This window comes from Ranitomeya imitator, chromosome 3 (genome assembly GCF_032444005.1).
Source record: "Ranitomeya imitator isolate aRanImi1 chromosome 3, aRanImi1.pri, whole genome shotgun sequence".
NCBI classification, from domain to species: Eukaryota; Metazoa; Chordata; class Amphibia; order Anura; family Dendrobatidae; genus Ranitomeya; species Ranitomeya imitator.
The window spans coordinates 281114154-281128508 of NC_091284.1; the positions used below are offsets into that span (position 1 = coordinate 281114154).

At 44.8% G+C, this 14355-nt stretch overlaps 1 protein-coding gene across 1 annotated transcript; it reads left to right on the forward strand.

The window, feature by feature from the left end:
* Window positions 1–10360: 10360 nt before the first annotated feature.
* Window positions 10361–11683, forward strand: LOC138671608 (KRAB-A domain-containing protein 2-like). The gene has a single exon (XM_069759784.1). The coding sequence runs from the start codon at window positions 10361–10363 to the stop codon at window positions 11681–11683; it is 1323 nt and encodes a 440-aa protein (XP_069615885.1).
* The last annotated feature ends 2672 nt before the right edge of the window (window positions 11684–14355 follow it).

Consider the following 14355-nt stretch of genomic DNA (forward strand, 5'->3'; position numbering starts at 1 on the left):
AGATTGATGCTCAGGAAAGGCAACCTAGAGAACACCTAGGAGCGGCAGACACTGTTAGTAGGCCCCAACCAAACTAGTAGCCCCACTGCAGTTGTTCCATTAAAAAACTATTTAACGAGAGCTTGAAGATCAAAGCTCAGGAATGGCAACCTGGAGAACACCTTGGAGTGGCAGACACTGTTAGTAGGCCCCAAACAAAGAAGTAGCCCCACTGCAGTTGTTCGATTAAAAAACTATTTAATGAGAGCCTGAAGATAGAAGCTCAGGAAAGGCAACCAGGAGAACACCTTGGAGAGTCAGACACTGTTAGTAGGCCCCAATTAAACTAGTAGCCCCACTGCAGTTGTTCCATTAAAAAACTATTTAACGAGAGCCTGAAGATCGAAGCTCAGGAAAGGCAACCTGGAGAACACCTTGGAGCGGCAGGCACTGTTAGTAGGCCCCAAACAAACTAGTAGCCCCACTGCAGTTGTTCCATTAAAAAACTATTTAACGAGAGCCTGAAGATAGAAGCTCAGGAAAGGCAGCCTGGAGAACACCTAGGAGCGGCAGACACTGTTAGTAGGCCCCAACCAAACTAGTAGCCCCACTGCATTTGTTCCATTAAAAAACTATTTAACGAGAGCTTGAAGATCAAAGCTCAGGAATGGCAACCTGGAGAACACCTTGGAGTGGCAGACACTGTTAGTAGGCCCCAAACAAAGAAGTAGCCCCACTGCAGTTGTTCGATTAAAAAACTATTTAATGAGAGCCTGAAGATAGAAGCTCAGGAAAGGCAACCTGGAGAACACCTTGGAGAGTCAGACACTGTTAGTAGGCCCCAATTAAACTAGTAGCCCCACTGCAGTTGTTCCATTAAAAAACTATTTAACGAGAGCCTGAAGATCGAAGCTCAGGAAAGGCAACCTGGAGAACACCTTGGAGCAGCACTGTTAGTATGCCCCAAACAAACTAGTAGCAGCAATGCATTTGTTCCATTAAAAAACTATTTAACGAGAGCCTGAAGATCAAAGCTCAGGAAAGGCAACCTGTAGAACACCTTGGAGCAGCAGACACTGTTAGTAGGCCCCAAACAAACTAGTAGCCCCACTGCAGTTGTTCCATTAAAAAACTGTTTAACGAGAGCCTGAAGATCGAAGTTCAGGAAAGGCAACCTGGAGAACACCTTGGAGCGGCAGACACTGTAAGTAGGCCCCAACCAAACTAGTAGCCCCACTGCAGTTGTTCCATTAAAAAACTATTTAACGAGAGCCTGAAGATCGAAGCTCAGGAAAGGCAACCTAGAGAACACCTTGGAGCGGCAGACACTGTTAGTAGGCCCCAACCAAACAAGTAGCCCCAATGCAGTTTTAATTATCTTGCAGGGGTACACAGGCAGCATTGGTGTGGTCAGCGGAGGACAATTGGAAGGAGTGTCTGATAAAGTTAGTACTCCAAAATAATACACAGATGTTAATGTCTCGCAAAAAAACAAAACAAAAAAAAAGGTGGCATACTTAGGTACAGGGGTGGGCTCCTCTGCTGATTTTCAGACATTGTTATTTGGTGCAAAGTATTTACTGGTGTAAATGTCGGACAGGGCCCCTGAATATTTTAACTAGCATCATACATGTCAACAAATTGGTATTGTCAGTGCCAGGCATTAAAGTATTTCACAGCATTGACTAAACAGTGGTGGAGCAGTGAGAGATAGTTTTGCAAGTGGTAGAGCACTGTTTGAGCTAAGGTGGGGGGGTGGGGACACTCTCTCGTGGCCGGCAGTACTGGCCCAGTGCTCCTCATGTTACAATGGTGTGTCTGACGTTGGGTCTGCGCCACCACCGCCAGAGACAAATCATTGTACTATGAGGGATCCAGTGCCAGTGCCGTCGACCAAAAGTGGGCACACCCACCTCTTCAGACAAACGGCACTCTCACGGGTGCTTGCGCCAAGTGGCGAGACCACGGCCCCTTGGGGGGAGTCAGCCCATTTAGGGAGGTGTAAACATGTCGTATGCTGGACATACAGCAGCTGCAAATTAAGAGATTGGAACAGTCACAGTCCAAAAGCAAGACCTTCTTACATGAAAGCTAGGTGTCAGCCGGGAAAGGTGGGGCAAAATAATTCGAAATCCATGAGTGGTTCATTTTAATGAAGGTTAGATCATCAACATTTTGGGTAGCCAGACGAGTACTTTTTTCGGTCAGTATTGAACCAGCAGCACTGAATACTCTTTCTGATAGCTCACTAGCTGCTGGGCAAGCAAGCTCCTGCAATGCATATTCGGCCAATTCAGGCTAGGTGTCTATTTTGGATGCCCAGTAATCAAATGAGAATGACGGTTGAGGGAGAACATCGATAAGGGAGGAAAAATAGTTAGTAACCATACTGGACAAATGTCTCCTGTCACTTTGAATTGATGCTGCAGTACCTGTCCTGTCTGCGGTCATTGCAAAATCACTCCACAACCTGGTCAGAAAACCCCTCTGTCCAATGCCACTTCTGATTTGTACACCTCTAACACCTCTGCCCTGTTGCCCCCTGCAGCTCGTGTGAGAACCGTCACCGGCGCTGTTTGCTGGGAATGCCTGAATCAAACAGTCTACAAGAGTTGCTTGTTTGGTTGCCAATATTTGTTCAAGGTTCTCATGTGGCATGATATTTTGCAGTTTTCCCTTATAGCGTGGATCCAGGAGGCAGGCCAACCAGTAATTGTCATCGGTCATCATTTTTATAATGCCGGGGTCCCTTTTTAGGATACGCAAGGCATAATCCGCCACGTGGGCCAATGTTCCAGTTGTCAATTCAATGCTTGTGCTGGGTTGAGGAGCACTTTCGGGCAAATCAACGTCACTTGTCTCCCTCAAAAACCCTGATCCTGGCCTTGCAACGCCACCAGTTTCTATTGCCCCCTGAGAAGCTTCCTTATCCAAAAAATACTCATCCCCATCATCCTCCTCATCCTGCTTCTCTTCGCCCGCCACCTCGTCCAGTTGACTTCCCTGACCAGACAATGGCTGACTGTCATCAAGGCATCCCTCGTCCTCAGCTGCAGACGCCTGCTCCTTTATGTGCGTCAAACTTTGCATCAGCAGACGCATTACGGGGATGCTCATGCTTATTATGGCATTGTCTACACTAACCAGCCATGTTCATTCCTCAAAACACTGAAGGACTTGACACAGGTCTTGTAGCTTCGACCACTGCACACCTGACAACTCCATGTCTGCCATCCAACTGCCTGCCCGTGTATGTGTATCCTCCCACAAATACATAACAGCACGCCTCTGTTCGCACAGTCTCTGAAGCATGTGCAGTGTGGAGTTCCACCTTGTTGCAACGTCGATGATTAGGCGATGCTGGGGAAGGTTCAAAGATCACTGATGGTTCTGCATACGGCTGGAGTGTACGGGCGAACGGCGGATGTGCGAGCAAAGTCTGCGCACCTTCAGGAGCAGGTCGGGTAACCCCGGATAACTTTTCAGGAAGCACTGCACCACCAGGTTTAAGGTGTGAGCCATGCAAGGAATGTGTTTCAGTTGTGTAGTTCACTCACTACCTTGCCTGCCTCAAGATGTACACTGCCTAGCCATGACTGAGTTTCTTGCTGCAAGAACTCGGACAGAACTTCCGCGGTGTGTCTGTTGTCACCCAAACACTTCATTGCCAATACAGCCTGCTGACGCTTGCCACTAGCTGTTCCATAATGGGACACCTCGTGTGCAACAGTGGCAGCTGCGGATGGAGTGGTCTTGTGACTGCAGTCTGTGGATGAGCTCTCGCTTCTGCTGGAGGATGAGGAGGAGAAGGAGGGGGGGCGAACGCCTTCAGCCAACTGTTTCCTAGACCGTGGGCTAGGCAGAACTGTCCCAATATTGCTGTCCCCTGTGGACCCTGCATCCACCACATTAACCCAGTGTGCCGTGATGGACACTTAACGCCCCTGGCCATGCATACTGGTCCATGCATCTGTTATCAGGTGCACCTTTCTACTCACAGATTGAGTGCATGGACAATGTGGTCTTTTACATGCTGGTGGAGGGCTGGGATGGCTTTTCTCGAAAAGAAGTGTTGACTGGGTAGCTCGTAGCATGGTACAGCGTAGTCCATCAGGGCTTTGAAAGCTTTGCTGTTAACTAACCGGTAGGGCATCATCTCTAACGAGATAAGTCTAGCAATGTGGGCGTTCAAACCCTGTGTACGTGGATGAGAGGATGAGAACTTCCTTTTCCTAAGTAAAGTCTCTTGTAGGGTGAGCTGGACTGGAGAGCTGCATATGGTGGAACTAGCGGGGGTGCCAGTGGACATGACAGACTGAGAGAGGGTTTGTGATGGTAATCTTGCTGTTGGCCTACATACAGGGTTTCCTACCAAGAACCTGGTGATTTCCTGACTGCTTTGGCCTTGCGACGAAACCTCCACATTTGCTGCAGGTGGTGTGGTAAACGGTGAGCTTTGTTATGATGCGGTGGTCTAGGAGCAACATGGAACGAGCTCTGAAGGAAGTGGTAACTGTACTGACCGCAGTCCCTAAGCTCAACACAACACTAGAAGTAGCCGTGGAATGCTCCTAAGTCTCCCTAGGCATCTCGTCACAGCCTAAGAGCTAACTACCCCTAAAGACAGAAGCAGGAAAACTATCTTGCCTCAGAGAAAATCCCCAAAGGATTGATTAGCCCCCCACAAATAATGACTGTGAGTGGAGAGGAAAAAGACATACACAGAATGAAACCAGGATGAGCACAGGAGTCCAGTCTAGCTTGATAGATAGGACAGGATGGAATACTGTGCGGTCAGTATAAAACACTACAAAAATCCACGCAGAGTTTACAAAAAAATTTCCACACCTGACTAAAGGTGTGGAGGGTAAATCTGCTTCCCAGAGCTTCCAGCAAGACAGAATTAATTCATACTGATAACGCTGGACAAACATAGAAAGCATTGAACGGATAAGTCCACAATCTGTGAACAGAAAAGCGCAAGCAAAAACTTAGCTTTGCTGAACTGGTCACGATAACAGGGAAACCCAAAGAGATGTGAATCCAACCAGGAACCATTTACAAGTGGCACTGGCTGAAGGAACAGCCAGGCCTAAATAGCCGAGCAGAAGAGACGATAAGTGGAGGCAGCTGAAGACAGCTAACTCCAAGGAGCAGCCATACCACTTGAAACCACAAGAGGGAGCCCAAGAGCAGAACTCACAAAAGTGCCACTTACAACCCCCGGATGAAGCCCAAGAGTGAAATTCACAACAGAGCTTACAGTGAGGGAAGGGATGTAGCATTGCTGACTAGCTTCATTGTGAGAGGGTGCAGCAACGTTAAGGGACGTTTGGTAGTTAGTCCAGGCTTGCAAGTGCATGGTGGTTAAATGTCTACTCATGCAACTTGTATTTAGATTTTTAACATTCTGACCTCTGCTGAAGGTCCTTGAGCATTTCTTACAGATAACTTTGCCCTGATCCTTTGGATCTTGGTTAAAAAAATGCCAGACTGCATTCTTCCTACTATCGGATACCTTTTCAGGCATTGCACACTGAGCTACTTTAACCGGATGGCCACGCTGTCCTACAACTGGTTTTGGTTTTGCCAAACGTTTTTGGCCAGATAAGAGCCTGCCAGATGGAACCTGATGCGATGTTGATGCCTGCTGCGGCTCCTCCTCCGCTTCAGAGCTACTGCCGGCTGCACCCTGTTCCCCCAATGGCTGCCAATCGGGGTCAACAACTGGGTCATCTATGACCTCCTCTTCTATGTCCTGTGCACCTTCCTCTGTGTCACCGTGTAAGCCGGTGCTATAGCGTTCGTGACGGGGCACCATAGTCTCATCTGGGTCAGATTCTGGATCAGTATACTGCGAGGGCAATGTTGTGATCTGGGTCAAAGGAACAGCAAAATAATCTGGCTGTGGCTGTTCATCTGTGCACTCCATGCCCGATTCATCTTGTAATGGGCATGGCCTGTTAACAATTTCCCTTTCTATCCCAGGAACGGTATGTGTAAAGAGCTCCATGGAGTAACCCGTTGTGTCGCCTGACGCATTCTTCTCTGTTGTTCTGGGTGAAGAACGCAAGGAAGCGACTTGTCCCTGACTGGGAACATCCACTGACGAAGCGCTGCTTTTACATTTTGCACTTTCTGAAGAGGAGGCAAAAGAGCTAGAGGCAGAGTCAGCAAGGAAAGCCAAAACTTGTTCCTGCTGCACCGGCTTTAAAAGCGGATTTCCTACTCCCCGAAAAGGGAGTGTTCGAGGCCTTGTGTAGCCAGATGATGATGGTGGCTGAACAACTCGAGACTTAGGTGCTATATTGCTTTTCCCACGACCACCTGATGCTCCAACACCACTACCATCATTACCAGCTGGCAATGACCGCCCACGGCCACGACCTCTTCCACCAGACTTCCTCATTCTTGGAAAAATGTAACCAAACTAGCAAACGGTATTTGGTACTGTAAAACCAGTTACAAGGTGGACGCAAAATTGTTGTGAATTTAAATCTACCTTTATAGGTGTGTGAGACTGCAGGGAAAATCAGGCCCACTGTATTACAGTACACAGTTTCAGTGGCAGACAGTGGCTGACAGATATGCCACTAACAGGACTGACACAGAAAATGACAGACAGATATCACAGACTGGACTGGCACAGATGCACAGATTTGCCAATATTAATCTCCCCTTTTTGTTTTTATATGGAAGACTAATGAATAAATCTGGCCCACTGTTTTACAGTATTGTTTCTGTGGCAGAAAATGACAGACAGATACCACAGACTTGACTAGCACAGATTTGCCAATATTAATCTCCCCTTCTTTTTTTTTTTTGATGGGAGACTAGTGAATAAATCTGGCCCACTGTTTTACAGTATTGTTTCTGTGGCAGAAAATGACAGACAGATACCACAGACTGGACTGGCACAGATGCACAGATTTGCCAATATTAATTTCCCCTTCTTTTTTTTTTTTGATGGGAGACTAGTGAATAAATCTGGCCCACTGTTTTACAGTATTGTTTCTGTGGCAGAAAGTGACAGACAGATACCACAGACTGGACTGGCACAGATGCACAAATTTACCAATATTAATCTCCCCTTTTTGTTTTTATATGGAAGAATAGTGAATAAATCTGGCCCACTGTTTTACAGTATTGTTTCTGTGGCAGAAAATGATTGACAGACAGATACCACAGACTTGACTAGCACAGATTTGCCAATATTAATCTCCCCTTCTTTTTTTTTTTGATGGGAGACTAGTGAATAAATCTGGCCCACTGTTTTACAGTATTGTTTCTGTGGCAGAAAATGACAGACAGATACCACAGACTGGACTGGCACAGATGCACAGATTTGCCAATATTAATTTCCCCTTCTTTTTTTTGATGGGAGACTAGTGAATAAATCTGGCCCACTGTTTTACAGTATTGTTTCTGTGGCAGAAAGTGACAGACAGATACCACAGACTGGACTGGCACAGATGCACAAATTTACCAATATTAATCTCCCCTTTTTGTTTTTATATGGAAGACTAGTGAATAAATCTGGCCCACTGTTTTACAGTATTGTTTCTGTGGCAGAAAATGACAGACAGATACCACAGACTAGACTGGCACAGATGCAGAAATTTGCCAATATTAATCTCCCCTTTTTGTTTTTATATGGAAGACTAGTGAATAAATCTGGCCCACTGTTTTACAGTATTGTTTCTGTGGCAGAAAATGACAGACAGATACAACAGACTGGACTGGCACAGATGCACAAATTTGCCAATATTAATCTCCCCTTTTTGTTTTCATATGGAAGACTAGTGAATAAATCTGGCCCACTGTTTTACAGTATTGTTTATGTGGCAGAAAATGACAGACAGATACCACAGACTGTACTGGCACAGATGCACAAATTTCCCAATATTAATCTCCCCTTTTTGTTTTTATATGGAAGACTAGTGAATAAATCTGGCCCACTGTTTTACAGTATTGTTTCTGTGGCAGAAAATGACAGACAGATACCACAGACTGGACTGGCACAGATGTACAGATTTGCCAATATTAATCTCCCCTTTGTGTTTTTTGATGGGAGACTAGTGAATAAATCTGGCCCACTGTTTTACAGTATTGTTTCTGTGGCAGAAAATGACAGACAGATACCACAGACTGGACTGCGACAGATGCACTGATTGGCAATATAAATCTCCCTTTTTAGGTGTGGGACAGTGCAGAAAAATACAGGCCCACTGTTTCACACTACACAGTTTCAGGTGCAGAAAGTGGCTTGAAGATGTATATATATAAAAAAGGGACTGTACTACAATTACTATCTCCCTATAGTAACCTCAGAAAAGTATGGCAGGCAGCAATAAAAAGGACTGCTACACACAAAAGTTTGGATAAACAAACAAGACAGCTGTGCAGAAAGGAAGGAGCAACAGGATTTGTGCTTTGAAAAAAGCAGTTGGTTTGCACAGCGGCGTACAAACAGCAATGCAGCTATCAGGGAGCCTTATAAGGCAGCCTTATAAGCTACAGAGCTGATGTACAGTAATCTAGCCTCCACTGTCCCTGCAAGGAAAAGGTGGTGTTGGACAGTGGAAATCGCTACAGCACAAGTGGTTTGGGGATTTATATTCCCTGCCTAACGCTATCCTTGCTTCTGACAAAGTGGCAGCAACCTCTTCCTATGCTCAGATCAGCAGCAGTAAGATGGCGGTCGGCGTGCATCCCCCTTTATAGCCCCTGTGACGCCGCAGAAAGCAAGCCAATCACTGCCATGCCCTTCTCTAAGATGTTGGGGACCGAGAACTATGTCATCACGCTGCCCACACTCTGCGTCCTCCTTCATTGGCTGAGAAATGGCGCTGAACGCGTAATATGAAACGCGACTTTGGCGTGAAGGTCGCCGACCACGTGGCCTATCCCACACAGGGATCGGGTCAGGTTTCATGAAACCCAACTTTGCCAAAAGTCGGTGACTTATGAAAATGAGCGATCTGTTTCGCTCAACCCTAGTGATAAGCGAGCACTAAAATGCTCGGGTGCTCATTGCTCGGGTACTCGGACAGAATAACGAACCCAACGTAAGTCTATGGGAGACACAAGCATTTTTACCGAGCAGTGGAAATGTTACTGTAAAAGTCAGAAGGACGGTAAAACCTAGGATTTACCGGTCAATCTGGACATTCACCGAGGCCTTTGGTAAAAGCTCAAAATGAAAAGTAAAATTGGACTTTTACCGGTGAAGTTTTGGTAAATATTAACATTTCTCAACAGCGTTGTTAAAAGTCAGAAATATCTGTTGTGAAGATGGAACATCTGACTTTAACCAAGCGCTGTTGGTAAATGTGCACATTTACCACGGCTTCTTGGTAAATGTAGCTGAGAAGGGTGTAATAAAAAGTGTAAGCCACCGCGGGCATGGAGGACACAGTGTTCAAAGTTTTTATAAATGTAATAAGAGTAAATGGGAAAAATATGGTAATAACAATGAACAAAATCTGCTACCCTGAAAGGTATCTACTACCCTGTAACGTATGTACGTTCTATATATACAGATGTCAGTCCTGACTATCCTATGATTATTTTTCCGATCATACAAAAAGTGCCCACTTCCCACTAACATACAACCACTAACCCCACACTAAAATATGCAAAAGAGAACGTCCTATGAATCTTAGGGTATCAGTGTTCCGCAGCACCCTCTCACAAAAAGTTACAAGAAGTACACACGCTGCCTGTGTAGTAGTGTATAAATTGCCCTGTACTTAGCTTCCTGTAGAGCGCAGAGTCCAAAGTCTTTCCAAGGGCCCCTTGCAAGGTGGACGCTAACACCGCTCACACGATTTACCGTTGCCGCGCCAATGTGGTAGAACCAGAAGATATGCAGATAAGCTCTGAGCCGGAGTTGCTGGGTGCCATGAACGGTCTGTTCCACCTGAGCACCATAGTCTCTGATCAGGGGAATCGGAAGACAGCGCATTCCGAGATAAGGATGGAAGGTAACAGCGCAGCAGCCCTGTCTGGGCTCAGTCTAGTCAGCACAGCACCAGTCCTCTCACTCTCCCTAAAATAGCTCCTGCCTTAAGTCCTAGTTTCCTGGGGTTCTCTTCTTAGATTGCTGCCCAATCACTGCCTGAAGAAAATCACTAACTCATCAATGGCAGTGTTAGACCAGTAGATGGTGCTGTTGTACAGTCTTTCACACAATGCTGAGTAACCCTATTACAAAAGAACATGGGATTCTTGCCAAGCAGTGTGGGTAAATGGGCGTACTTCCTGTTTGTGTCCTCATGCTGGATGACTGCCTGAGTGTTTTGCAGGCTGTACATACTACTCAAAGCTGCATAGCTGACTGCCTGTCAAAGCTGCACAGGCACTAGCTAATTGTCAGATCATGAGTGAGGAAATGAAAGATCGTTTTTCAGAGCTCTTGAATGAAGTGGTGGAGAAAAAGCGAGATAATAATTTTTATCTCACTGACGATAAATACGAGAATATATTGAAAGAAGTGAAGGAGGCTAAGGTGGTGGTACTTAAACAGAGTATTCACTACAGGCGTTTGAAGAGGTACGACATCATGACCATCGGAAATGTTGAAAAGTTAATTGAACCAATTTCATGTGAAAAAGAGAACTTGTTGCATTACGTTTGGTGTGCAGAACTCTTTAGTGTCATTCATAATGCGCACATCAGCACCGGCCATGGAGGGCGGACCAGGATCCTAAAGGAGATGAACCGTAAGTTCAAATATGTCACAACCGAGTCAATAGTTATTTATCTGCGACTCTGCCAGCCATGTCAGAAAAAACAGAAGATTACCAAAAAAGGCCTTGTTGTGAAACCCATCCTACACAGTGAAATGAATTCTCGTGCTCAAGTCGATCTCATTGACATGCAATCCAATTGTGATAATGATTTCAAGTTCATATTTGTCTATCAAGACCACGTCACTAAATTTGTTCTTCTACATGCTTTATGCACTAAAACAGCAGAAGAGGTTGCGTACCACCTCCTTGACATTTTTTCCACTTTTGGTGCCCCGTGTATTCTGCATTCTGATAATGGGAGGGAATTTTGTAACAAGGTCATACAGAATTTGTGTGCGATGTGGCCTGATATGAAAATAGTGCATGGTAAACCAAGACACAGCCAGTCCCAAGGCTCCGTGGAAAGAGCAAATCAAGACATTGAAAACATGTTGTCAATGTGGATGGAAACAAATAAGTCACCCAAGTGGTCTGAGTGCCTTCACTTTGTACAAACAATGAAAAATAGAGCATACCATGAGGGAATAAAATGCTCGCCCTTTGAAGCTATGTTCGAAGTACCAATGCAGATGGGTGTAGCTACCTCCAAAATTCCTAGTGATGGGATCACAAATCTGTCTTCAGAAGAAGATCTTGAAAAAATGTTTGTTGGTTTGCAAGAGGAACCTAGTGATCCGACATCACCAACAGAAGCCAAAGGGTCAGATGATTCTAACTTTCATCACACGTCAGCACCGACAGCAGTAGAAGCTTCGGATGAATCCAACTGTCATCAGCTGTTCACAATGGAAGGAGAAGGTTTGGACTTATCCAACTGTCCGCACACCTTAACAGCATATGAAACTCCACCAATTTTGCCATCCAAGAATAATGAAGCCCTAAAAGAAAAAAGTGTCGAGTCAAAGCCTTCTAAGAAAGATGGAGAACTTCATGATGATCCAGCAACCTGACGGTTTGATTTCGCATACAATTAATAGAAGAATTGGTGCGGTCAGAAGAGTTCAAAAAGCTGCAAGAGAAGGTCTTGAAACACAGGCCAAGAAAATGTTGAAATATTCCAGTCAAAAATTACCCGAACCTAACATTGGACAGCATATCAGAATTTCAGACGTTGACCGTTCAAAAATGGACCCCAAGTCGATCATTGCGAATATTATAAAAAAAAAAGATGACTTCTACCAAGTGGGGACTACCGCTGGGATCCTAAATGCATTATATTATCGCAATCAGTTCACCATCTGTCAGGAAAATTTCATAGGATTGCAGGATGTGAAAAAAGTTCAGATCAGCCTTCGCACGGCGGTTTCCCAGCAATCGTTGGTGGGAGGTCAGGGATTGAAAAAATGCAACTGTTTAAAGAAGTGCCTAAACAAGAAATGTGTTTGTAGGCTGGCAAAAATGAAGTGCCATTCAAAGTGTCACAATTCCCAACCGTGTTGCAACAAATAGTTCCTCTTTTGTGTTTGTTGTATGTCTTTTTCATTGAGACGAAAAATTAAGTGCAATTTAACGGGTCACAATTAGCGTTGAGTAGATAGCTGGATATCTGTCTATCCGTACGGATAAGACCGAGATCTGAGTGGATGCAGATTCTATCCGTGTCCCATATAAGTCTATGGGACAACTATCCATGTGCAGGGACATCCCTCCTGCATCACCAGTGATGCAGGGGAGACTCCCTGCATGCCGGTGGGCATCCCTGCCGTCACCTGTGATGCTGGGGACTCGGCCGGGGCATACCTGAGCGAGGAGATCCTCGCTGCATCACGGCAGTAGGAACTCCCCGCCCACTAGGGTCATCCTGCACTCTGGCCGGACCCCCCTTCTCCGCCACTTAAAGAGCACTACTTACCGGAGGCTACCAGAGGCTTCCCAGGTCTCGTCGGCCGGCCGCATCCTCCTTCCTCTGGGTCACATGACTGCATACGTCACCACGAAAGTGACAGGTACATAAGTCATGTGACATGAGTTGTGTCACATGAGTTAGGCATGCGTCACTTGCGTTGTGACGTATGCAGTCATGTGACCCGGAAGGAGAACGTGGACGACGCAACCTGGGAAACCTCCAGTAAGTTGCAATTTAGCTTTATACCTGTCTGCCCTGCACACTTGCAACATCCATGCCTTCCGATGATGCATGAAACATGCATTATCGGAAGGCATGGATATATCCGACAGATATCGGGATTATCCGTATCTGTACAGCCTGTTATCCGCTTGGATAACGGGTCTGGACGGATCTATCCGCTTATTCCTAGTCACAATTACAGAATTACATAGTTTTGAAGTTGTGTTATTCTTGTATTTGCGTTAATTTGTCATTTTTGAGAAGTATTTTCCTACAATTACAGAATTACATAGTTTTGAAGTTGCGTTATTCTTGTATTTGCGTTAATTTAGCATTTTTGAGAAGTATTTTGCAACATAAATGTTTTCTATTTGCATTTTCCTATTTGTCTTTGTTCATTTGCATTTTGAAGAATAAAAATATTTCTAACGATTAAGGCCTTTATCAGAGTTGGAAATTGCGTTTAGTTAACTTTTACCACCATCATCTGCTGGTCAGAGTCAGAATTCTGTGACTCAAAGTTACTTTTACCAACACATGCTGGAAAATGTAAAGATTTACCAATTTGCCCAGGTAAAAGTCCAAAATCGTTCGTTTATATGGAATACATCTGACTTTTACCAACGCTGTTGAGAAATGTTAACATTTACCAAGACTTCACCGGTAAAAGTCCAATTTTACTTTTCATTTTGAGCTTTTACCGACGGCCTCGGTGAATGTCCAGATTGACCGGTAAATCCTAGGTTTAACCGTCCTTCTGACTTTTATAGTAACACATATATATATCTTTGGTGTCATGTCCAAGCATTCCTACATGAACAGTTTCCTGGAAAGTGGATTGGTCATCGTGGGCCAGTTGAATGGCCAACAATGTCTCCTGATCTGACCTCTTTAGACTTTTATCTTTGGGATCATTTGTCTATGCTGTGAAGATATGAGATGTGCAGCACCTGAAACAATGGATACTGGAAGCCTTTGCTAGCATTTCTTCTGCGGTGTTGGTATCAGTGTGTCAAGAATGGGAGAAGAGGGTTGCATTGACAATCTAACACAATGTGCAGCAATTTGAACACATTTTATAAGTGGTCATAAACTCGTAAATAACTCATGAAAGAATAAAGTTACGTTAAAACCAGGCCCACCATTGTTTTTCTTGTGAAGTTCTCAATAAGTTTGATATGTTACATGACTCTCTTCCCTTTGGAAAAAATAAAGTTGGATCCAAAATGGCCAACTTCAAAATGGTCGCCATGATCATCACCCATCTTGAAAAGTTTTCCCCTTTTCATATACTAATGTGTCACAAACATGAAGTTGATATCACCAACCATTCCCATTTTATTTAAGTGTATCCATATAAATGGCCCACCCTGTATATACAGTGGGGCAAAAAAGTATTTAGTCAGTCAGCAATAGTGCAAGTTCCACCACTTAAAAAGATGAGAGGCGTCTGTAATTTACATCATAGGTAGACCTCAACTATGGGAGACAAACTGAGAAAAAAAAATCCAGAAAATCACATTGTCTGTTTTTTTACCATTTTATTTGCATATT

Bases quoted from the DNA above. Each gene is read 5' to 3' on its own strand.
- LOC138671608 (XM_069759784.1), top strand. From the start codon at position 10,361: ATGAGTGAGGAAATGAAAGATCGTTTTTCAGAGCTCTTGAATGAAGTG.